The following is a 24,307-nucleotide window of genomic DNA, read 5'->3' as shown; positions in this document are numbered from 1 at the left end:
TCGGAGTCTGTCAAAGATGTGAAATACGTTGGAGGACACAATGCATTCTGGTAACGTTCTTTCGATTGGATGTTCCTCCCACGTATTCCACATCGCCCTCCCAACCTGCCCCTCAGGAGAATTTCCTATGCGATTGCATTTACATTTCCGCAAGGCTATGTGCAGTCAAGCAGGCATTGGATATGTGCATGTCACACGTTATGGAGGAAAAAACATAAGCTGAGGCTACGGGCACCGTGTGTCCTATTTATAACATCCGGTGACATCGCCCTCAACGGAGGCCTTCAAGGAACATCGACCCGACGCCATTGACGCAAGACGCCCTCTGCCGAAAAAGTTTCCAAACTACACAGCTGTGGACATTACATGTCAAAGATGTGGAATACGTTGGAGGAACATCCAATCGAAAGAACGTTACCAGTTGGTAAGTAACTTGTTCATCTATTTTCTGAGGATGCAAAACCAGTTTCACCTTTTCCTTATAAACTGACATACATAGCATGGTTTTTGTACATGTACTCCTTTACTAAAACCTAACAAACCAAGAGCCTCTGGGAAAGCACAGATCGTCAGGGTAAAAAGAGGTCTGTAAATGAAAAATATTCTTGGAGCTGGTACAGCCAATACCCCTAAAAGTCCTTTCTCTTAATTAAAAACAGACAGGTGGAGAGGCCACCAGGGGACACGGACAGCATGGCTGCCTAGCATGTAATCTTCTTGACCCATGCCCCTAATATACACAAAAGGAATGCCCTAGAGAACCAGCAAAACAAAATCGGGACCTTCGTAGGTGTACAAAACCTGTTGGAAGTAGCAACCCTCTGGCTAGGGAGGTGACATGGAGGAACAGCTGAAAATCCATCTGCAGCAGAGAATGGTGCTCACTGCTCTTTGGAACGTGGGCGGCAAAGTACAGGAAGTGGGTGTTTTGCTGTGCGTGAGCCCAGACGTCTCGGAGAAGCCGTTAAGAGGGCCACTTGCTACAGCTAACAATGCGGAGCAGGAGCCTAGGACAGGGAATGCATCATACCGGAAGATTGCAGAGAGCCTGGGAGACTGCCCACTGAAGTGTACCAGAGAGCCGCTGCAACAGATTACAGGCAAGTCTCAGGTAGCGAGGCCCGACACAGCACGCGCAGGTGCCCAGACACATCTGGCGAGACTACCCAGGGATACTGGACAGCCACACGATACATACAGGGGAATCATACAGAGGCTGATGTGTATTATGTCAATGGCACGCCTGGAATAAAAAACGAAGTGATCCCTGGAGCAGTGACTGAGCCCAACTCTGAGAGAAACTAAGCACAATATAAATTAAGGCCTGTAGGTGCTGCCCATATCAGTGATGCATCCGTTCGGCAGTAGCAGTGTATTTCCAAGCTGGCCTGGGCAAGCAGTCCTCACGGTTCTATGTCATGTTTCCGCATTTTGAAGACCGAACACAAAGACAATTTTTTTTTCGGCAGTTTTTGTGTCGACTTTAAAATGCAGACATATTCCCCACGCACCCCTCGCAAGGTGATCCCTTCCCCACCCTCTCCCACTAGTTGTTTTCTAAATCGGGGGGGTGTACCCCCTGTGTAGTGCCCCCTTTCACCCACCCACCACCCCCTTCTCGGCACAACACACACTGACTACACGCATGCACACACACACACACATACATACACACACAAACACACACAAACACATTCACTTACCTGACACTCCCTCACCTGTCAGCCTCTGCGCGCACTTGTGTGTGGAAGGGGTGTTACAGTTCAATTTAGAAAGACCTCCCTGTGCTACCCAGGGAACCAAGATTTAAGTGTTACCCAGAAGTGATCTCCCTCGTCACAGTGAAACCCAGAGAACCATGAGTCCAGTATTCCTTGAATAAAGAAGCCGGCAAACTGTTGCTGATAATAAAGGAGGAAAAGGGCAAGAGACTCACAAGGATAGTATCCCTAAATATCAAGCCTACTTTCAAAGTAAAGAATACATCAAGACTAAACTTCCTCGTCACAGTGGTGACAAGAGTTCTAAACATCAAGTGAGCCTTTGGAGTGAACTCTTTTGTCATGATTGGAAATCCAACTTGTGGAAAGAGATAAAAAGGAACTAGAGTTATCTGGGAGCAATCTCCCCTGTGGTCAAGCTGCAAGTAGCCCTAACAGGGTATCGACGGTAAGAAGAATTGAGAAAAGATTAACCAAGTTGTTTCTTAATACTTGGGAGAAAGTAAAAGGACTTTAAAAAACCTGTTCAAGAGAACATCAAGATCAGTCTTGAAAACTTCCCCAAGTAGACCAAAAGAAGGGAGTTATTCTCTTGGTCCTAGTGCTTTTGGGAAAACAGGCCCTTTTTAAGAGACTACTACTGAATCAACCAACACTGGATGGTTCCACCGAGAGAAGGCAGTCCTCCTAGTGCTGTTGTTGAGAAGAATATGGAAGATTGAGTGGTTTAGTTCTTAGTGGCAGGGATAGAGTAGTTGGCTGGGACAGAGGACGGTATCTTTTTGGTCTTAACAGATATTCTGACCAGCTCCCAAGTATTCTCTTTTGAGGCAGGGAAACCCCTCTAGAGACAAGGAAAAGTAAGACTGGTTTAATTTCTTTGAATTGTTAATAAAAGTCTATTGACAAACTGAGAACACCTTGACGGCCTCCTTACTCCATCATGCCACAGTTGTTGTTTGATGCATTTTGTGTCCATAAAACTTGTTAATAGAAGGTGCAGGTTCAGCTTGGCATCATTTGTTTTTGTTGAGTCGTTTCACTCAGAACCTTTTAGTAAGAGCAACTTCCCCCTAATCTGTAGGTAGGATTTGGCACAGTAAGAATGCCTGGTGATGGCAAAACTAGTACTAGGAACACGTTCCTAGAGGAACTGCCAGCTGTAGACGACCCTCCTGCTCACCCTCCAATGCAAATCATACACGCCAATATCTCCTCCACCAGCTCCTCCGGTACCTCCACCATAAACTCCGAACTTGAGGTATGTGGTCTTTCTTCTGTTTCATTGGGATGTAACTGTTCAATATCATATGCCATGGTTTAACAGAGCTCTGTTAATGTGAATTACTCATGGCCTGTGTTGGGCACACCATACTGTCACAGCATGTCAACTTAAAGGACATATATCATGAATGGCCCGGATAACGGTCTCAACTGGGGTCTATGTGTAGAGACAACAGCAACGCATTGGAAGAAAACAAATCTAATTAACAGTAAGTGACGGATTACCATTGGCAAATGATCTTTACGGTGATGGGCAGCAGTCATTGCATGAGTGTGGATTAGAGACACTGTTGTATTATAAAGAACTCCTGAATATTCCATTGTGTAATGGTATGTTACAATGTAAAGTTGTGTTGATGGAAAATATCATGAAGCGACATATCGATTGTTCCATTTCCTTGTTGCCAACACTGTTTTGTCTCCAGAATACAAATAACTCTTATGTTGGTTGTATGTTAGACATTAACAAAATGTGCCGGGTTTCTTCCCGTAACAGTACTTCACTGCATTAAGACCCTTCTGAACCAACCCTCAATTGTATACCTCATCTATTGGCCCACATTGACCTTTTGTCCCACCATGTTTGTGTTTTGGGTGTCATTGTCACAGCAGTCTTACTTAGGGTTAAAAGCATGGATTCGTCACCATTTGGAATATTCTTCCTGGTGATGATTCCTGCCAAATATCTACTGAAGAGCACGGCCATGTCACAGGTTTAATCACAATTAACAAGTTAGCCAGCAGGTTGCTTTACTCTGAACCTCTGCTTGTTGGGTTGCCCTCCCTTTCTGCTGATCTAACATTCTCTCACTGAGCTATTTGAGCAATCTGCCAGGATTGGGGTCTTGACGTTACTGTGTAAATAATGCAGCCATCTTTTACTAGTTTATTCGGATGCTATTGCTAATGGCTATTGAAGTCTGATGTGTAGCAGTATCTGTTATTTTACCCTTCTCCATTCCACTATTGTAAACCACAGAGTTCTAATAAAAAAACAGAGGGGCAACTACCACCAGGAACTGTTCGCCCTGGACGCCATGCTGGTGAAAAAACATGTCACTTTCCATTGGTTCATATGGCCGCTTGTACAACCAGCATGGCGTCCATGGCTGCTAAATGAACAGAAACGGCTGCCTCACTTTCTGCTTTCATAAAGTATGGATTGTTGACCGTCTAGTTATTTATAATAACTCGGTTTTGTAAACTCGCTTTCTGATAGATCTATTAATATGTATATTTGTGATTTTGTGACTTTGCTTTTTGTCTAGAAATACACTTCACAATCCATTAGAATCTGTGAAGTATTTTCAAACCATGCACGAGAGACCGCAAGGATGGCTTATTAAACTGAGAAAAGTTACTAGTTAGTACTAATGGTGATCATAACTAATATGAATGACCAGGCCTATAACTCAGTGTGTACCTTTTTTACATTCTATTGTTACCACTTTATGGGTGTTTGTGTGGTAAAAGGCATTACTCTTGATTTCACCCCGCTGTAATGCCATCATTCAATGCAACCTGTTAGTTCACGAAAATAAAGCACCTCTTGGATTGCTGGCCAAATACTCCACTACATCAAACGTGATTGTCAAATACCAACCTTGCTATGACTGGCAGTCTGTTACATATATTTGCACATGGAGATCATCATTGACTTCCACTCAGCCAATCAGAATGTTCAGAGCACAGTCAATAACTAATGTTATTGACTGCATTCTGATCATTCTGAATTCAAAAGCAGACATGGAATCAACAATGCAATTTACAGATTTTTTCCAACAAGACACCTCCACTCTGGCAGGACTTGTTTCTTGCTGGAACCTCTAATTCATCTCACCGAAGGAAGAGCTACAACGTAAGAAAATGCTTTCACTTTCTTATAGAGAATCCTTTTAGATGTATGTAGTGCATAACATGCTCTTGTTAATCCCACTCCAGTTTAACCACGTTTACCATTAAAATCCTTGAGAACCTCGTTTTTTAAATACAACATAAACCACATTTAATTTACTTACTCATTTTTCCTATACACTTAACTCACCAATAAAGTAACACTTTTTTTTCTCTACAACTAAAACTCCAAAACATGTATTACTGCTACCACTAGTTGCTAATAGCCTTATAGACCTAGGGGGAGGGGCCATTATCACTTGGGATAAATGACCCTTCCCTAACTTATGGCCTGGGCTTCACCTCCTGCCATAACTTGGTGGCGGGTCATTATCTTGTGATAATGACCACTCCCTCGATCTATAAGGCTATTTTGTAATGTTGCAGTAGCCACACTGTAGTGAAGGTTACAAACAATTAAGGGCAACACCATTTTCTCATAACATTTCGCCTCATCCATGAAACTTCACTAAATTTGGTAAGGAATAGATCGGACTACAGCCAAATACTCATGCCAAGTGAAGTGGACGTTTCCCGAAAACGGACATGTAGAAAAAGAATATTTAAAAAAGATGCGTTTTGCATTTGGTTTTCTATAGACCTACAAAACTCCAGGATGCATATTTGAATTTTCTGACACACCAAACCCTTATCGTTCAACCAGTGCATGCCAAACAATGTATAAAACAATCGGATCAGCCTAACTTGGGATATTCAGTATATCTATATATTCGCACTTGTGCAGTAGGTGTGGAGACACTTGCATGCGCACTCCATTTATGGCAAACTCCTACAGACGCCTTCACCAAGGTAAACCTGTGGAAAACAGTATGTTCCATACATGTAATAAACTACAATACAGAGAGCCTGGTATGGCTGTGTGGAGACACGCTCCCACGGGACGCAAGTTATGTCATTTTCAAGAAAAAAGTGTTTATTGTGCTACTTGTCAACAACCTGTGCCCTGCACACAGTGCATGCCCGCACAGATCCCTAGGAACAAACATTTGCCAAACTGCATGTTGCAGATGAGGCATGTCCACACGGACATCATTGCCCACATGTACCTGCTCGGAACAAATAGATCTATGCACACTCCACGTAGTGCAGCAAATCGCCAACACGTGTTTTATGTGTAAGGTATGGCCAAGATTTAAGCCGCACAGAAAAGAGTATACATCCACTATACGCGCAAACTGCTATGAACAACTGCAAGATGAACATATGGAGGCACACATGGAATGGCAGGGAGCTTAACCGGCCACAAACCCGCACATAGCATCATGCCCGAAACCACACGAAGATGTGCAAATTGAAAAAAGGTGGAAGTGAATTGGAAAAGACGCAACGGTAGATGCGAGACACACTCTGGTGCTACAAGTTGTCTTTGCAGACTAATACATTTGTGATGGTAACTCAATTTAAACCCTAATGCGCGTTTTATTCTTCTGCCATTGCACACAAATCTGAGGAAAGTCGTGCAGTTCATCTAGTTTAAGGAACTAAGAATCGGGGGTTCGAACCTCGCAGCAGCGTTATTTTATCTGCTTGCTCTAGGAAAGATGTGTCTACGTGGATATAGAACATACACAGAGGAAAAAAATAGTGCCCATTAACTTGAATGACGTGTTGAGCGCATTTTTTAATTTCTATTTGACGATTTGACTTTTATTGTGTTTACTGTCTTCACCCTGTTTTGGTGATTGTTGACGTACTTGACAACTGCATCAACGCATCTATTGCTTTGTGTTTTAAAGTCTGCTTAGTAAATGTGCTGTTTTTTTAATAATAGACCTTAGTCGTGTGTTGTTGCACGCCTGTTTTTCAATAGGCGTCACATCCAGTACACCTGGGTTTCGTTTGGATACCTTTTGCAGTTCTTTGGCTTGGTTGTGTGCACTGTATGCAGGGGCCGCTCTAGACCCTTTGTTCTTCAAGAATGGAATGTGTGCGTGGGGTCTTTGCACCCTGCGGATTCCACAGTAGCAAGTGTGTGTTGGATAGTGAGGGCTGTATGTTGCCCTGTTTCATAGGGATTACAACAATATAGATATTATTACCAGTTAATAGAAACTTGGGACCCCTTTAGGGGGTCTCCTTGGGCATACATGTTTTTGATTTACGTGGGAAACCAGAAGCGATCTATACAGCCTACTGCACATTTGCAACATTTGCATTTCAAGCACAAATTCCTGACGGGAAATGTTGGGTCTCCTGTTAATCTGCATGGGAAGAATAGATTTGTTGTGCAGAAAAATGTTTTTACATCTAACATTGTCAAAGTTAATAGTAAGGGCTTTTGAAAATGAAAAAGTATTGTATACAATCAGAAACTGGTGAGGCACCATTGTGTGCCCAGGTATTACCATCAACTATTGCCATGGTATGGTTGGATGCCATCTCTTAGGCGGACACTTCTCTCATATATCGGACATTGCTATTCAAAACAGAGGCCCGCATGCACATCGTCGTAACTTTTGCCATCAAAACTCACACTATTGCCAAAATAATGCCATCAGAACCCCTGCGCTCACTCCATTTTCATGTTTATGAAAACCCTGTTTACTCAGACTATTAACATGCCTTTGACCCCTGGCGGCATGTGCGAACGAATCCAACTATGTGCCACATTTTGCAATTCAATGCCTAGTTACTCCCACCGGTATTCCTAGTTAGCATATTGGCACATTTTTCAATGTTGGTGCTAGCAAATGCGGGTTTTGTTCCAATATATTTTGCTAGCACTTTCTTTTTCGTTTCCAATGTGCCCTTTAGGACAGTGGTATTCAAACTGTGGGTCGCGAGCCCCTAGGGGTCCGCGGGTGCATCCCAGGGGGGCTCTGAGAGCTCAGCATGAATTATAAAAAAAAAAGTTTTTTTTTTTTTTTTAGATTTCGAAGAAATGGGCAGGGGTGGCTCACATGGTCGGGCTGAAGCATGAAACTGTCTCAGGCAACAATGAAAAAGTGGCCCACAGTTGTAAATGGATATTCATTCCTTTAGTCATAGACTGGGCCTCATTACAACTATGGCGGTATGGTAACAACGGTGCCGGTAAGCTACTGGCACCGTTGCTACCGTACCACCATAGTAAGAATTGTGCTTGCGGGTGCCTGACAGTCCACCAGGTCTGACCTGGCAGGCCGTGCGGCACCCGCGAGCACAGTTCGTTGGATGCACCAGCACCGCTATTAACGGCACCGGCACCCGCGAAAGGGCAATTATCATGTCCGCCTAACTCGGCATGACCTGGTAATTGCCCATTTGCGGGTGCCAGACCCGGATGCAACTCCAGCGGCAGCCGTGCCGGTTTTACCGGCACAGCTAACGCAAGAGTAGTTATGAAGCCCACTGTTTCAATAGTACCCAAGGGGGTGCTTTGTGTTAAAATGTAAGTAAATTGTGATATATTCAGCAACAATGGTCAACATTACTAACTGCATAGTTAAGTAACTCATCAAAATGGTCCACATAGGCCAAAATGGTGGCCCATTTTGATTGGCCCACACTAGCATTTTACATTTTTGGTACAGGCATTGCCCAATAGGACTGTCCGAGCCTGGCGGCTCATCCATAATGGCAAGGGGCGCCCACCCAGTGGCCCCTCACCCATTATGGAGGCGCTAAGGAGCCAGCCCAGTGAAACAGTGAGCACTCGCTCAGCTGCTTTATCCAGCTAATGGAGTGCTCCTGGGCTGGCTGAACTGTCAAAGGGAAACAATGTTTCCCTTTGACAGTTCAGTTTAGTTCCCCAGCCGCACATCCTCACTGAGCCATGCAAGTGCTGGGGCGTTTTGCTTTGCCAGCATTGCATAGCTCATTGGAAATGCTGGCTGGGGCACTGCATGTCTGTATGTCCGAGGGGGAGCTCCTGCGCCTCCTCGCACATATGGACAGAGCAGCCTGGAGCAGGGCGTTTCAGCACCCACATGCAGGCCAATGCAGAAGGTACGTTTATGTTCATTGTTTTTATTTAAACATGTGTATGGATGCGTGTATGCTTATGTTATGAGTGAGTGTATGGTGATGGATGCTCATGTGAATGATAGTGATTGCTGTATGAATGTGCAGAGCCTTGCATACACACATAATCATGTTCATTGTGTTGGGACCAGTGGGGCCCAGGGGACAGGGATGGTATCTTTTTACTGGACATCTATCATTCAAAACCCTCTGCATTGTCCACAAGGCTTTCTGGGGCCTGGGTCCAAAATACCTTCAGCTATCCCTCCGCAAATACCTCCCCTCTCGAGCTCTTTACTCCTCTATCTCCAACTCCCTCAGGGTCAGTCATTTATCAAAGAAACAAGCTGGGGGTAGATCTCTGTCTTCGGCTGGGGCCTCCCTCTGGAACAGCGCCCTGCCACTCTAAAACTTGAGGAGAACCATCTTTCTTCCTGCACTTATCAGACCTAACCTGTCTGCTGCATTAAAAGTAGCACTTGCAAATTGCTGGCTGCACTACCACTGTGTGTTGCCTTTATTATGTATTTATTGTTATTTATCTGTTTCTCCTCTGCTTTGCACTTTCCACTTCTCCCCCCTTCCATTCACTTTTCCCCTCACACTTGCGCGTTCTCAATGTCACTGGGCCTAGTAAGATCGCTGTTTTATTCTCCTCTGTTCCCCTCCCTTGCCTTGTCGTGCTCTGAAACACTTGTGCACGAGCACGATAGAAATAAAATATCAATATAAATATCAATACCTGCCCCCTGGACTCCCAGCATCAATTGCAAACTGTTTGGCTATTTACCCATTTTTTGTTAAAAGTATGCTCTACAATGCAACCTTTTAACCTATTATTTAAAAAAAATTCACAGGGGGGAAACCCCCCCCGACTCCCCCTTAATGCCCCTCCACTTAAAAAAGAATCACCAGCCGCCACTGGACCTCAGACTGTGGGCCTCATCACGACCTCGGCGGTAACGCTGGCGGTATTAGCGCGGTGGCTATTAGCTCGACCGCCATAGCCCCCGGCTCTAATAGCGCGGGATAACGAGTTGGGCGGACTTGGTAGTCCCCATTCCCCATTGAGCCCATTCGGGAATGCCCCATTCCCCATTGGGCTCAATGGGGAAATTTCGCGCTCATACCGCCGGCGGATTTCCCGCCGACAGTATGAGCGCGAATTCTCGGCGGATTTCACACCAGCTCAGAGCTGGGTTGAAATCTACCGAAGCCCTGATTCGGCGGACCTTTAAATCCGGCAGTAATAGCGTTACCGCTGGATTTAAGGGTTACCGCCGAGGTCGTGATGAGGCCCTGTGTTGGGAACGGGATGGGGGAACCCAGGGACTATGGTGGGAGCACAATGGGTGGGAACCATGGGATAGTGATGGGAGCAGAGTGGGGAGAGCCCAGGGTGTGTGATGGGGTGGGGAGAGACCAGGGACTGGGTAGGAGTGGGATGAGGGAGCCCAGCGACTTTGATGGGAGCAGGTGACGGCGTGCAATATATACTGTCCATTTGGCATTTCTGGGGGGTCCCAACCTGCCCAAATTTTGCTCAGGGGTGCCCCGGCCAAAAAAGTTTGAAGACCACTTCTTTAGGACTACAAGGACTGACGTCAATATGAAAATCTGCACTAAAAGAGAATTGTGTTAATTTAACTATGGCACTGTCCTATCCCGTTATGTACAGTTAGCTCAGAAAAGTCTGAGTCCATTATGGTGTGATAAACCTGAGAGTATTCCCTCTCCTACTCCCCTTGGATCCTCCGTGCAGGTGGCCCGGGAAAACCCATTGATTTTGGATCCTGACCCTGGGGGTGGACAAGCGAAGGAGGATCAACTGGGTGGAGGGTCATTAGGGATTGAGAGTGGGGTGCCTTTAGGCGAGACATGGTATCCCCCTTATCCTAGTGACAACCAACCTAACCCTCCCCCGACCTTATTGGGCTATTGTAGGTCAGCTACCCTTCTTTCACCTCTTCAGACAACTGACAATACTGAGACGAGGAAGAAACAGCTGAGAGTAATGAAGACCACACACTCTCACCACTCTCGTACTGAGACGAGGAAGAAGCAACTGAGAGTAATGAACACTCACTCTCACCTCTTAGGTACTTAGGTACTGGAATGAAGAAGATACCTGCAAGGCATGAAGGCCAGGCATTTCCTCTTAATCCGAGTCGGGCAGAATTGAATAATGGAATACACCTGCAGCCTATTGAAGAACCACAGGTGTTTAAAAGGAGAAGCCGTGAACTGGGAAGAGAGAGAGACCTGGAGAACTTGGGCATAGATCAGCAGGAAACCCCGGGACTCTGGAGGCAGACATGGTGGGACCCGAGGTGGAGACGGGATGCCGGCCGACATCCCCAAGCCGAGGGATGCCTCCCATATGAAGTGGGAGCAAACAGAGCTACATGGAGGCAAGAGCAAAGAGGACGCCATGTCCGGCCTCTAAGGGGTATTGAAGCTGCCTGTGTTAGCTGAGCTCCTGTCCACACACGAGCAGGGCTTGCAGAACTTGAAGAACTTGCAGAACTTGAAGCAACAGCAAAAGCAGCGAGAGCCGCCGCGGAAGACGTCCATGACCAGTGAGTGCTGGGGAAGTTACCAAAGACCGGGGTACTCCAGGCAGGCTATGAAAGTAGTAAACAGGACCGAGGGAATCCATGCTTCTGTTACAGATCGAACTGTGAAGTTATATGAATGAAAACAGCAAATCTGCTAATATTGAATAAAGAGCTGAATGAAAACAGCAAACCTGCTAATATTGAATAACGAATTGAATGAAAACAACAAATCTGCTAATATTGAATAGCAAACTGAATGAAAGCAGCAAATTTGCCAGGATTCAACAATGAACTGAATACAACTAATAAACCTGCTAACTTTGAATCACGCATTGAATAAAAATAGTAAATTAAACTGGATTAAAACTCTCTTTGCAGAGTGAAGTCAAGTCTGGGAGACTGTTTTTAAAGCTACCTTTAAAAAGCTATTTGTTGAATATCAAACGGATAAGAGACCTAAAGGTTCCTGGTTGCGTGACCTGTAATGGGTGGACCGTGTGGACTGGCAAATGCTCCAAGACCAGAGAATCCCCTTTGTGTTGATAAGGAAATCTACTATTGTATCACTTGGAAAACTACTATTGGTGCATTTAAAGCTTGGGGAAGAGAACCCTGAGCTGTGATGAATTGTTGGAACTTACTTTAAAGACAAAGCCTCAAGATACTTCCTTTTGTGACAAATGTTACTTTGAACTTGGGGAAGGGAACATTGAGACTTGTTGCAATGAAACTTCATTGAACTTGGGAATGGAAAACATGACAATACAAAAGATGGGACCTTCATTACCTTAAATCTAAGAGAAGGTAGTTTCAACACTGTGATGAACTTGTTGATACTTGGGGAGGAGGAGCTGAAGACTAAGCCAGAGATGGAAATAGCTCAGAATTTTACTTTTGCGACACTGTTTAGTTTATGATTGACATCCCTGCACAATGTTTTCTTTGGGTTGTGAGGGCAAGGATAGGTTTTGGACACAGCCAGAGTTTTAAGTTGAACTTACTGACACAGACTATCTTTCGTTTCTTTAGGTAGGGAAATCTCACCTTAGCGTAGGGCCAGTTAGACCTTACAGCATCCTGACATTTAAGTTAATCGAGGTATTGTTGTTGCATTGAATCTGTTGTCCGTGTCTCCTTCCATGATGCCAACCTCACAATTGGTCAGCACTGCAAGGGCCTTCTGTCCAAAGTCCACTTCAAGGCCAGATTCCATTAAGTCAAGTCAGCACAGAAAGGCCAGATTCAGTTATGCACAGTTGGTATTTGAATTTCTATTTCCTTTATTCCCAGTTAGCTCTGTAATGATGAGTCCATTATGACCAGTTAGCACAACCGTGCCCGATTCCATTATGTCTCGATATACTGCAAGGTCTAATTCCATTAACAATTGTTTTCACTGTGCGACGAGATTCCTTCATATGTAAAAAGTTCTGCAAACTCTGATTTCTGGTATACCCAGTTAACAGTTAAAGTCTGTTTCCTTGATGCAGGTAAGCACTATGAGATCTGAATCCATTTTGACAATGTATCACAGCATGACTTCATTCATTATGCCCAGTTATCACTGCAGGGGCACGTTACATTATGCCAGTCTGTGCACTGATTTCATTATGCCCAATTAGCAATGCAAAGTCGGAATATATTATGTCCAGTTAGCACTGTACAGGCTGCTTTTCTGACAGAGGCCTAAAAGGACACAGGTTACTAGGTTCCTTGGGATTCAAACCGGGTTTTTATGCAAGAGGGGTTACCACGACTTCCTTGATGGCGTCGGAAACTGAGTTGTGGTTGAAAGATGCATTGATAAAGCGTACTTAAAAAGGAGCAAAAGCTTTCAAATTTCCCAGAAGTAGCTTGGATGGGAGAACATCGCCCAGGCAGGAGGTGGGGTGCATGTTTTTAAGTGTCATTTCCATCTCTGCCTCAGTAACTGGTTTAAAGTGGAACTCCCATCCTTCTCTATATTTTACCATCCGTATTTCTGGTTTTGTCTCCCTGGTTATGCTGTTTGTTATTTTGGTGCAAGGTAGTTTTGGGAGGATAGCTCAGTGGCAACATGTGTGCCATGGAAGCAAGACGACAGAGCTACACCAGTTCGATCCCCGGGTCCGCGCTTAGAAACCTATGGGTATTAAGCACGTTATAAATAACCTATTATATCATATCATAAGGTAGATTGACTTTGGAGGTCATTACAACCTTGGTGCTAAGTGCACCAACTTTACCACCATGGTGTAAACTAGGTTTACACCATGGTGGATGGCGGATTTACCGCCCCATTCCAAGGTGAGTGGGGCGGTAAATCCCCATTTCCCATTTTCCCTTCCCCATTCCCATTTTTGCCCCATAGAGCATAATGGGAGTGGGGAAGGCGCTAATTAGGCCGCCGTAAATTACGGTGGCGTAATTAGCACGATGGCGGGTTAGCGCCATGGACTTTAAACCCTGACAAAAGCAGGCGTTAAAGTGGGAATCCGGCGTTAAGGGTTAACGCCGTCGTTAACCCTTAACGCCGGGGTTGTAATGACCTCCTTTGTCTAGGAATGCTTGCTGAATCCTAATGCAGTGTTCGTTAGTAAGGATGAAGAGTTGTGGTTGCAAGTTAGGTGTTTCCAGTTTCCTATAGATCTCAAAATGTTTCTTAGTGTAGGTCTCTGCGCTTTTTCATTTGGTTGTTAAAGAAGCTTTTTTTGTTTCATAGATTTTGTTATAGATTTTTTCCAGTAATTTCCGTACTGTCTTGTTTTTAAAAAAAAAAATGTGTTCCTGCGCCCGCTCAGCATGTCTCTATTCCCTTTTTCGGCAGTGAGGGCTGCGGTGAACTATTTCTGGTGACACTCCATCTCTTACAATCTTAGGTTTTATGTGGGTGACTTTGTCGAAGCGAGTGTTCAGTTGTGTGCCATAGGAATTTGCCAACATCCTTATGAGTATCTCTGTGGTGGCATCCATGATGATTCTGCGGCAGCGGTTTAGGTCCTCTGGTTTGATCTTATTTAAGTTCTTATTAACCACCCTCCTAGGAGTGTTTCTTTTTTGGGGTGGTTTATCAGGAAGCTGAACAGAGAACTCTATGAAAGAGTGGTCGGACCAAATCCATGCTTTAGTGTCAATAGTCATCCTAGTGATACGTGAAGCAATCCAGTCAAGGATGTTGCCTCTCTAGTGGGTAGGTTTTGTATTGTGTACTGTGGCATCCATATTTCTGAGGTGCTGCTCTAAGTTTAGTGCCTCTTTATCAGTTGTGGCTCTGAACCAGTGATTGAAGTCCCCTAAAAAGAAAGTGGAGCAATTGGGTTTACTTAGAGGCGCCAAGAGAGGAACCAATTCCTCGTTAAATACAGGCATGTTGTTGGGTGGGCAATAGACCAATATGATATTTACAGAGCTGTTTTCGTTGGGGGTGATCTTTAGATAAATGATTTCACAGCCTAAATCAGGGCATTTCTGAAGTGTTGCTCCTGCACCCAGGTCCTTATTTATTGTATTTATTTATAAAGCACACCTTCACCAACAGGGGCATCACAGCAATGTAGGGCACCCTTTCTTGTAATAGTAGGCCCACTGCGAAGGAAGCAGTTGGGGATATGCAGGTGGCTGGAGTGTAGCATCCCTGTGCACCCGCAGCCTTGATAACGTTAGTAGCCCAAGCCTTTTACCAGCTAGACCAGGGAGGCTAGGGGTGTGCTAGACTCTGACAGCCATGACAACACTGTTATGGCTAAGGTGCTTTGATTGTGTGAACCGTAAATCTTTCTGTAGTCACTAGCAGATAGTGTGCTCCAGTTTCAGTGCAGCTGCCGAAAGGTCAATATGTAGATATATAACTTGTAAATATATTTGCAGAGCAATCCATGTTGGATATGTTGCTAAGCATACATAGTTTGCACCAGATTTTCAATGATTGGGTTATTAAATGATCCCAGGCAAGATGGTGCTCTACAACACCTGTCTTTCTGGTGTGTGACGGGGTCAATGGCTTGACCCATCATGGAGGGGCGAAAGGGATAGGGACCCATCTCAACCTGGGGCAGGAGGCCTACCAGGGTTTTTGCCAGAGCTAGTCCTGTCCCAGAGGTAGGGTGGGGGAGTTGGGAGAGTACCAGTCTCTCTCTCTACCCCCTACCCCTTTTGTGCTATGTTTTGTGTACCACCCAATGCCTTTTGTACCCCATGCTGGCCTAAATTCTTTTACAGTTCTTACACCACTACCTATCCCAGAATGCCATGCAGAGAAGGGCACTTGCAATGCTCTATGGAACAAAGCTGCCTGCTCAGCTGAGGAAAGAAAACCATGTACGCAGGTCCGGCAAATTATTTCACCTTCAAATGAAGACTCCCTGTATCTCCGGTTTGGCAGTGTACACCCAGAAACTTGCATCAAAGATACTGCATTACAAACATCTCGCTGCTGCGGCCCACCCCTCAGGAAAATCAGAAAGATATATTGGCCCAGGAAAACAGGTGATATAGAGAACCAATTGGCTAGGGATGAACAAAGAAGACGAGGAAAGCCAGGGATATAAAAGCTCATGAGAATCAGACATGCTAAGGCTTGTTGGAGTGATGCCAAGTGGAGCGTATTGTGATGAATCAGGAGTATTCATCCCTTCAACCCAAGGGGAAGCCAAGCCACCCACGTTTAGGCTAGGGAGGCAAGCCTGCTCCACCAGACCTTCCCTAGAAGTCTGGCCAAGCGGGACCTCACTGGGGATGACTCCCCCTTATGGCACAAGGAATCCCATTCCCAAATGGAATGGAACGCCCTATGCAGGACACTTTATTGGCATACACAGGGACTGCCTTGCATCCAAAACACTGTGTACTCCTTCTGTTTGACTGTAGGTAATGGGGAAACCATCATGTTATCTGAAAATAAAGCAGATATCACTTTAAGGAGAAATGGCTATGAAAACGGGACGAGGAGACCCAAACGGAGGAAACAGAGCGGTATCCAGGGGAAGCCCATTGATGTCAGAATGCTGAGGAGGGGCACAGCGGAGTGCAGCCGTGGAGCCAGCGGTACTCCGAGAAGCAGGGAAGGCAATTCTGAAACCAGCGTAACAGACCGCGAGAGAACCGTTGTCAGGACGGAATCAGAGCAACCCCCGGAAAAGATGGCGTGGCCGAGCAGGTGCCGTGGTGGGCCTTGAGCCCTCCTAAGCATGCTGAAACCTGGATGTTTGGAAGCGAGGAAAGCTTCCACTCGCCGCCATTTGGGGAACATGGCGAGCAACCAAGAAACCAACACCGGAGCAACCGAGAAACCAAGAATCAAAAGCAAATAGAGGAAACTGACCTATCCAAGCTGACTCCCATGAAGTCGCATGAGGCTGATGCAGGTACAGGGATGTGCTGGAGGAGCGAGCGGTTGCCAGGAGGATGAATAATTAAGCAAAGAGACTATGATTGTGGTACATGTAGTGAGTGAGCAGAAACGGACATCTGAGGAGCTATTCAAAAGCCTAAAGCAAGAAAAAGGTTGTGAAGCGTTAAGAACTTGGAAACCACTATCATGGGAAAGAAGTGATTTCAAGAGAGATAATTGTTAAAGGGTGGAGAGACCCCTGTGAGAAAAGGTATGATGGGTATTGTGAGTTAGGAGTACAAAGTGAAGTAGACCAAGAAAGAAGGAACTTGGTCTAGCCATACCAGAGGTGGGAACGTTCAAAACGAATAAGTCAGAGGAACAACCCAGAGCGAAAGGAAAATGTTTAATAGACTATGTTCAAGATAACAATATTAAGGTTCATTTGCTCAGGGAAACACGACCCACCAAAAGTTGGGGAGTGCTGCAGGAGCTCATGAAAGAGACATTTCATAGATATAGGAGATCATCATAAGGAGTATTTTTATGATCCAAGAGAAATTTAGATATTACCGTCTTGCATAAAACCAGAATACCCTGGGATAAGCGGAAAGTTAAAAAGGCAAAGGGGAGGCCACCAGAAGAGAGCCATTTTAGTTAGTATTATTAGTGGTAGGGTCAGATAGGGTTAGGTTTGGACTGAGGACATTTTAGATTTTCGACTTCCTGATGACAGACAAGCCCCTTAGTTTAATTTAGTTAGGTAGGGAATTCCCCTACAGCGATAGGGCAAGCCAGGCCTTTTCTATTATTTAAAATATAGCACTTAAAGTCTGTTGTGTCCGACCCCTTCTTCCAACCCACCACAGTAGGCAGACCGAAACAAGGTGGTGGAATGTATTCCATGTGAGATGTTGGCTGTAAGAGAGCAGCACACCCTGCAAGGAAGTACAAAACACACTGACTGCCCCCTTGCACAAGCACACACACCTACCTCTAATGACTCTGCCTACTCATGTCGAGTACAAGCACCAACTCTACCTACAGCATATAAGGGACCTTCCTGTTTTCTACCTCGCCCATCCATCACTGCACATACCCCTCTTCCCAACGCCACCCTTTTCCTCCCACCTCTCTGCTTTCCACAAAGTATTTCTACATCTGCACAGAGGCCGAGTACCAGGACGGCACACCTCGTCATCTTCAAGTCATCAGCACCTCTTACAGCTAAATACACCCCATTAGGACAGACGAAGCACTGTGCTCTGCCCACCGGGGCAAGAGCACAAACACAAGATCTTACACCAAACTGCTTCCCGCCCTCCCTTCCCTCCAATGAAAACGCCAAACTCGGCAGCCTTCAGATGCTAGGTATAGCACCTCCAGCCAGCTACTCTCTGCACCTTACCATGCTTGCGCACCAAAGCTGGCCACAGAACATAACTACCTCTCACCAGCACCTTTCAGAGTCCAACTCCTCTCCAAGCGCTGCAGGCCCAGAGGCACCCCTCAGCATCTCTGCCCCGCGCTCTCTATCTGAACATTTGTGACAACTTGACAGCATATACTTGCGCCCCTAACATAGTTAATTTGCTCCCACCCTGCATCAGGATGATGAATGCATGCCTTAGGTTTCATACCACACCACCTCCCTCACCTTCCCAAGATGTGCGCCAATCCATACATTGCCACGTCACCCAGCCCAAAGCCAACACCACTCAAATAGCACTGCATCTTGCTCAATGCTAGATCCCTAGTTGCTCACGCCCTAAAGATTCTGGACCTTATTTCTGTGCTGGAATTAGCGCATAGAAGCCACTGGGCTACGTGCACTGCTATAAATGTATAAATAAATTATTACATAGAGTGGTACCCGATGGAAAGAGTATAGTTGTGAGTGAACCCTCCTGCCAGAACTTCCTAATACTTGTACTGTACACACTTGTAAACTTGACAATCTCTGGTTGTAACACTGTTTAGTTTCTTTAAGTATTTTAGCATCTTTCGTTCTGTCTTATTCAACTACTTTGCTTTATTTTCCTTTTGGCACCATTGTTTACATAAATGCACACTCATGCAACTTTGGCAGTCTCTTGATATTATTGTCACTGCCGCCGGCGACTGGCGTTTGTGGCGAAGGTGGAAACCGGGACGCCATTAAAGTGTTCCGTTACGTTTCTTCTCCGTCTACTAGCCATGGTCTAGTTGTTTCCAAGATGACCGCCGCCGTTTGTATATCTCACTCGGCTGCCGGAGGCTCTGCGCGTTTCGACTGAGTTCTTTCTCGCCCCGTTGCTTGCGCTAGTTCCCTGTTGACAGTTTTGTCCTTCTATCACGCCTTTTCGGCGTCTGTTTAATTCCTTCTCCTCCCACTCCCATTGCTCTCTCCCTCTCTATTCCGCTTGCCTTCTTTCCTTGCTCCCGTGCTGTTTTTCCCTCCGCTGCCTTTTCTCACTCTCTTGGCTTCCCTCGGATTATCCCGTTCTCTCTCGTCCTCCACGTTGTGGGGTACTCACCGGTATCCAGCTACCTCCTTCAGCCAGTCTGCATTGACAAGCTGACCTCACGGTCCCTGGGTATTCGGCAGAGGACCATTCCTATCTGCTACGGATCCGGCGACTTCCATCATTCCTACCTGCTACGGATCCGGTGACTTCCATCATTCCTACCTGCTACGGATCCGGCAAGTTCCATTGCCTTGCGACCACTCCGGATCCAGGGTTTTTTTGCCATCCAGTGGCTTTTTCCCCTTCTGGATGTCGCGGAGGGGAGTTACGGAGGGATTTCTCAGTTTTCAGTCACGGTGGCTTCCTTCCGAGGTAGACCCTATATTCAATAAAAGAAGAAACCTTACTTTGGACTAACCCGCAGAAAGAAACTGGACTATTCAGGTGAGGAGGAGGTGATCGGGGAATGTAGTAATTCTAGTGAAAACGAAGACATTGCTGACCTTCTAGCTGATCCTGTAGCCCATAGCGCCAGTTTTGATAGCTTGCAACGCCAGGAAGAAGTTATGGCTACGCCACAACAACTGCAAGAGCTAGTGACTGCTGTCCAAACCCTCAATGCAGAAGTCCAAACACTCAAAGCTGACAATGTGGCGCTCCAGCAAAGAGTGGCTGCAAGAGAACAGACATCAGATTTGCCCCCACTACCCTTGGTATCAGGTAAATTCGACGGCTCGGAAAGAAAGGTTAAGGAATTTCTGGAAGCCTGTAATATTCACTTCACCTTCTGCAGGAATGCATTTTCCACCGATCATTCCAAGGTGGGTTTCATGATTACACATATGACGGGAAACGCCTTGGCATGGGCTACTCCATTGGTATCCCTATCTGACCCAGTTCTGCAGGACTATGCAGCCTTTAAGGAACTACTGATACACACCTTTTTGCGAACCGAATGCTCACACGTGGCTAGCGAAGACCTGCTGGATGTGCGTCAAGGGAGTACCGACTTACTGTCCTATATTTCCACCTTCAAGAAACTCGCTGCAGAGGCCGGTTGGCAAGAGCAGGCCCAGTACGCCATATTCCGCAGAGGCTTGCGAGAAGAGCTTAAAGATGAACTTGCCCGGATCCCTCGCCCAGAAACCTTTTCAGATCTTCAGACTGCTGTTCTAAGAATCGATTTTCGCCTGACGGAACGAAAGAACGAAAAGAAGGCTTGAGGTCCACATCCTTTCTTGGATACGCACCCATCTGCCTCATCACCTGCATCGCGTCCTGTCAGAGATGAAAACATGCAGGTCTGAACCACCAGGTCTCCGTTGACTGCCGAAGAAAAGAAGAGGAGGCGCGAAGGGAATCTTTGTTTGTCTTGTGGAGCTGCCAACCATCTGCTGAGAGATTGCCCTGATGTGCCCCCAAGGACATCGGGAAATGACCGCCCTCGATAGTCAGTGGAACAGACTATCGAGGGGCGGTGCCTTGTTCCTACACTACTCTTTCTGTGGCTTCGTCTCAGATGAGCGAAGATTTGCGTCTCATGGTTATAGCCATCAAACTCCGCTTCCGGAAGAGAGAAGTAGAGACGCAGGCTCTACTGGATTGTGGGGCAGCTGGAAACTTCCTTGACACCTTTTGGGCTGATAAGGTGGGTCTGCTTAGGATTGAGAAAAAAGAGGACCAAAAGGTCGAAGGAGTGGATGGTACACCTCTATGTTCGGGACTCCTTACTCACACCACCGAGGAGATTCAAGTATCCATTTACCAGCATTCTGAAACCATAAAGTTTGACATCATACGTGCTGCCCATTTTCCGGTCATATTAGGAATTGGCTGGCTCCGGAAACACAATCCAACAGTGGATTGGTCTAAGAATCTACTAAGTTTTCATTCCGCTTTCTGTCTATGAGAATGCCTTCCGGAATCAACGTTCAAAATTGTTAAGACCATGTCCGCTGTCGAAAGTAGTTCCATCCATTGCATACCGGAGCGCCTTTCTGAATACGCGGAAGTCTTTCAGGAACAGACCCCCATCAAACTTCCTCCACATCGTCCAGAGGATTGTGGTATCGACCTTGTACCTCAGGCATTGGTCCCCTTTGGGAGGATGTATCCCCTCTCGGTATCGGAGAAGGCTGTGCTCCGATGCTACCTTGATGATAATTTAGCAAATGGACTCATAAGGCCTTCCAAATCCCCTGCAGGGGCCTCTCTGTTTTTCATACCCAAATGGGATACTAAGGAGCTGCGGCCCTGTATCGACTATCGGGGGTTAAACAGAGTGACCATAAAAGATCGTTACCCTATGCCCATCATCTCAGAGATTCTAGAGGCTGTTCAAGGCTCCGTTGTGTTTACTAAACTAGATCTACGGAATGCTTATCTACTCCGCATAAGAACTGGAGATGAGTGGAAGACGGCGTTTCGCACTCCCTATGTTTTGTTTGAATACCAAGTCAATGCACCTTCAATTTTCCAGAGATTCATGGACCGATTATTTTCTTACCTTCTGAATCTTAACATAGTGGTTTACCTGGATGACATTTTAGTCTTCTCATGGAGCCAGGAGGAGCATACTCTGCATGTCAAGGAGGTTTTGCGCAGATTATAACATCACAGTCTTCTTGTAAAACCTGAGAAGTGTGCATTCGCTCAATCCTCGTTGTCATACTTAGGATTCATCCTATCCGACAAAGGGGTTACCATGGACCCAAGGAAGGTGGATGCCATCTTGTCTTGGCCGTCGCCTTCTTCAGTTAAGGATATTCAACGTTTTTTGGGGCTGGCAAATTTCTATCGGAAATTTATTCTGAAGTTTTCCCTACTCACTCTTCCCATCACATCCCTTCTCAAGAAATCCACGGGTCCTTTCATCTGGTCCAATGAGGCTGAAGAAAGCTTCCTCAGTTTGAAACACAAGTTCTGTACAGCTCCTATCTTGAAACAACCAGATCAACTACTACCCTTTATTCTGGAGACCGACGCTTCTGCAGCTGCCGTAGGTGCCGTTCTTCTTCAGAGAGTCAAGGACCTCGAGCATCCGGTGGCTTACTTCTCCAAGACTTTGAATCCTAGCCAACGCAACTACTCTGTCATAGAAAAGGAACTACTTGCTATGAAGTTGACTTGTTTGGAGTGGAGGCATTTGCTCCAAGGGAGTCTACACCCGTTCCAGATATGAACGGATCATAAAAATCTGCAAATACTCAAGCAGCAAGAGTGTTCTAAAACCCGTCAGGCCAGATTGGCTCAATTTTTTGCCCAGTTTGATTTTGTCATCACATTCATTCCTGGCTCTCAAAATCTTGTCGCTGATGCTCTCTCTCGCAGAGACGATGTTATCTTTCCCTACAGCAAGGAGCTTATGTTTCCTCGTACTCGGATCATAGCTGCAGTGACTAGCTTTTTGGAAGAAGTAAGAGGAGCCTACTTCCACGAACCAACTCTCAATGTGGGTAATCAACCAATCACCACTAAGGACGGTTTGCTCTTCATCCACGGAAGACTGTTCATTCCATCCAAAAGTCTCAGACGACGGGTCACTCAGTGGTGCCACGATTCCAAGACAGCAGGTCATCGAGGAGTGCGAGGCACTCTGGAGCTTCGACAAAGAGCTTTCTTTTGGCCCAAAATGAAGGCTGATACTCAAACCTATGTTCAATCCTGTATGGTGTGCTTACAAAGCAAATATTCCACCTCGAAACCTTTGGGGTTGTTACAACAGGAACCGGTCCCACACGGTCCCTGGAAATGCATTTCTACGGATTTTATTGTGGAGTTACCGGTTTCCTGAGGCTGTACCTGCATAATGGTAACCGTGGACACGTTCTCGAAACTTGCACATTTTTCTCCTTTGGCCAAGATCCCGTCAGCCTTGGTTATGGCTGACGTTTTCCTCAAGGACATTTTTAGGCTACATGGGCTTCCCCATAAGATAATTTCCGACAGGGGCAGCCAATATACCTCCAGATTCTGGGCAGCATTGTGTAACTCATTGGGCATTGAGAGAGCTCTTTCGTCGGGGTTTCACCCCCAGACAAATGGACAGACCGAAAGGTTAAATGGAACCCTAGAACAGTACTTAAGGTGTTTCATAAATAAGCAGCAAGACAATTGGGTGGACCTGCTCCCCACAGCAGAGTTTGCATACAATAACGCTGTTCACACTGCTACAGGGGTTAGCCCCTTCTTCTGTACCTATGGTTTCAACCCGCAGTCCATCATTCCTGGATTCTGGGAGGAGACTAACATCCCTTCATTGGAGACCACCCTCGTGCAGATCAAGGAGGCCCACAACACGGCCCGTCAGAGCCTCCTTAAGGCTAGCAGACACTACAAGGAGCAATCCGACAAACACTGGAAACAAGTTCCTGCCTGGGATAAAGGCTCTAAGGTCATGCTGTCTACTAAGTTCCTTCCTCGATTGGTTTGGCCTTCTAAGCTATCACCCCGCTACATCGGACCCTTCGAAATAACTGCAAGGATCAATCCTGGCTTACCGCCTCAAGTTGCCTATAGGACTCAGGCGGATTCACCCTGTGTTTCACTCATCTCTCTTACGTCCCTTTGTGTCAGATACCCGGAAACAAGCATCCCCCAAGTTATGGACTTTGCCTGTTCCAGCCTTTGAGGAGTACGAAGTTTCTCAGATACGTGACTCCCGTTCTCATCGGGGACGTCTTGAATATCTTGTACATTGGAAAGGGAATCCCTCCTCGGAAGATACTTGGGAGCCCCATTTTCACATTCATTCTCCTCGATTGTTACACAAGTTCCACCGGCTCCATCCTGAAAGGCCGGGAGGGAGAAGCCTTCGGACGGGGCATACTGTCACTGCCGCCGGCGACTGGCGTTTGTGGCAAAGGTGGAAACAGGGACGCCATTAAAGTGTTCCGTTCCGTTTCTTCTCCGTCCACTATCCACGGTCTAGTTGTTTCCAAGATGGCCACCGCCGTTTGTATATCTCACTCAGCTGCCAGCGGCTCTGCGCGTTGCAACTGAGTTCTTTCTCGCCCCGTTGCTTGTGCTAGTTCCCTGTTGACAGTTTTGTCCTTCTATCACGCCTTTTCAGCGTCTGTTTAATTCCTTCTCCTCCCGCTCCCGTTGCTCTCTCCCTCTCTGTTCCGCTTGCCT

General features: G+C 46.1%; 1 protein-coding gene across 9 annotated transcripts in view; it reads left to right on the top strand.

Annotated features, from left to right (window-relative positions):
• The window catches only part of TMEM44 (transmembrane protein 44), a 450,231-nt gene that overhangs the window by 365,543 nt on the left and 60,381 nt on the right, over window positions 1-24,307 (top strand). For 5 of the 9 annotated variants that reach the window (XM_069618578.1, XM_069618573.1, XM_069618574.1 and 2 more), the window contains exon 9: window positions 2,806-2,982. The exons of the other annotated variants lie outside the window; for them this stretch is intronic. In XM_069618578.1, coding sequence (XP_069474679.1) covers window positions 2,806-2,982 — 177 coding nt within the window. The remainder of the gene's footprint in view (window positions 1-2,805; window positions 2,983-24,307) is intronic. 9 annotated transcript variants of the gene reach the window in all.

This window comes from Ambystoma mexicanum, chromosome 10, assembly GCF_040938575.1.
Source record: "Ambystoma mexicanum isolate Mex_15411 chromosome 10, UKY_AmexF1_1, whole genome shotgun sequence".
Taxonomy (NCBI): Eukaryota; Metazoa; Chordata; class Amphibia; order Caudata; family Ambystomatidae; genus Ambystoma; species Ambystoma mexicanum.
The sequence above is the reverse complement of the archived record's forward strand: the minus strand, read 5'-3'. Positions and strand labels throughout refer to the sequence as shown.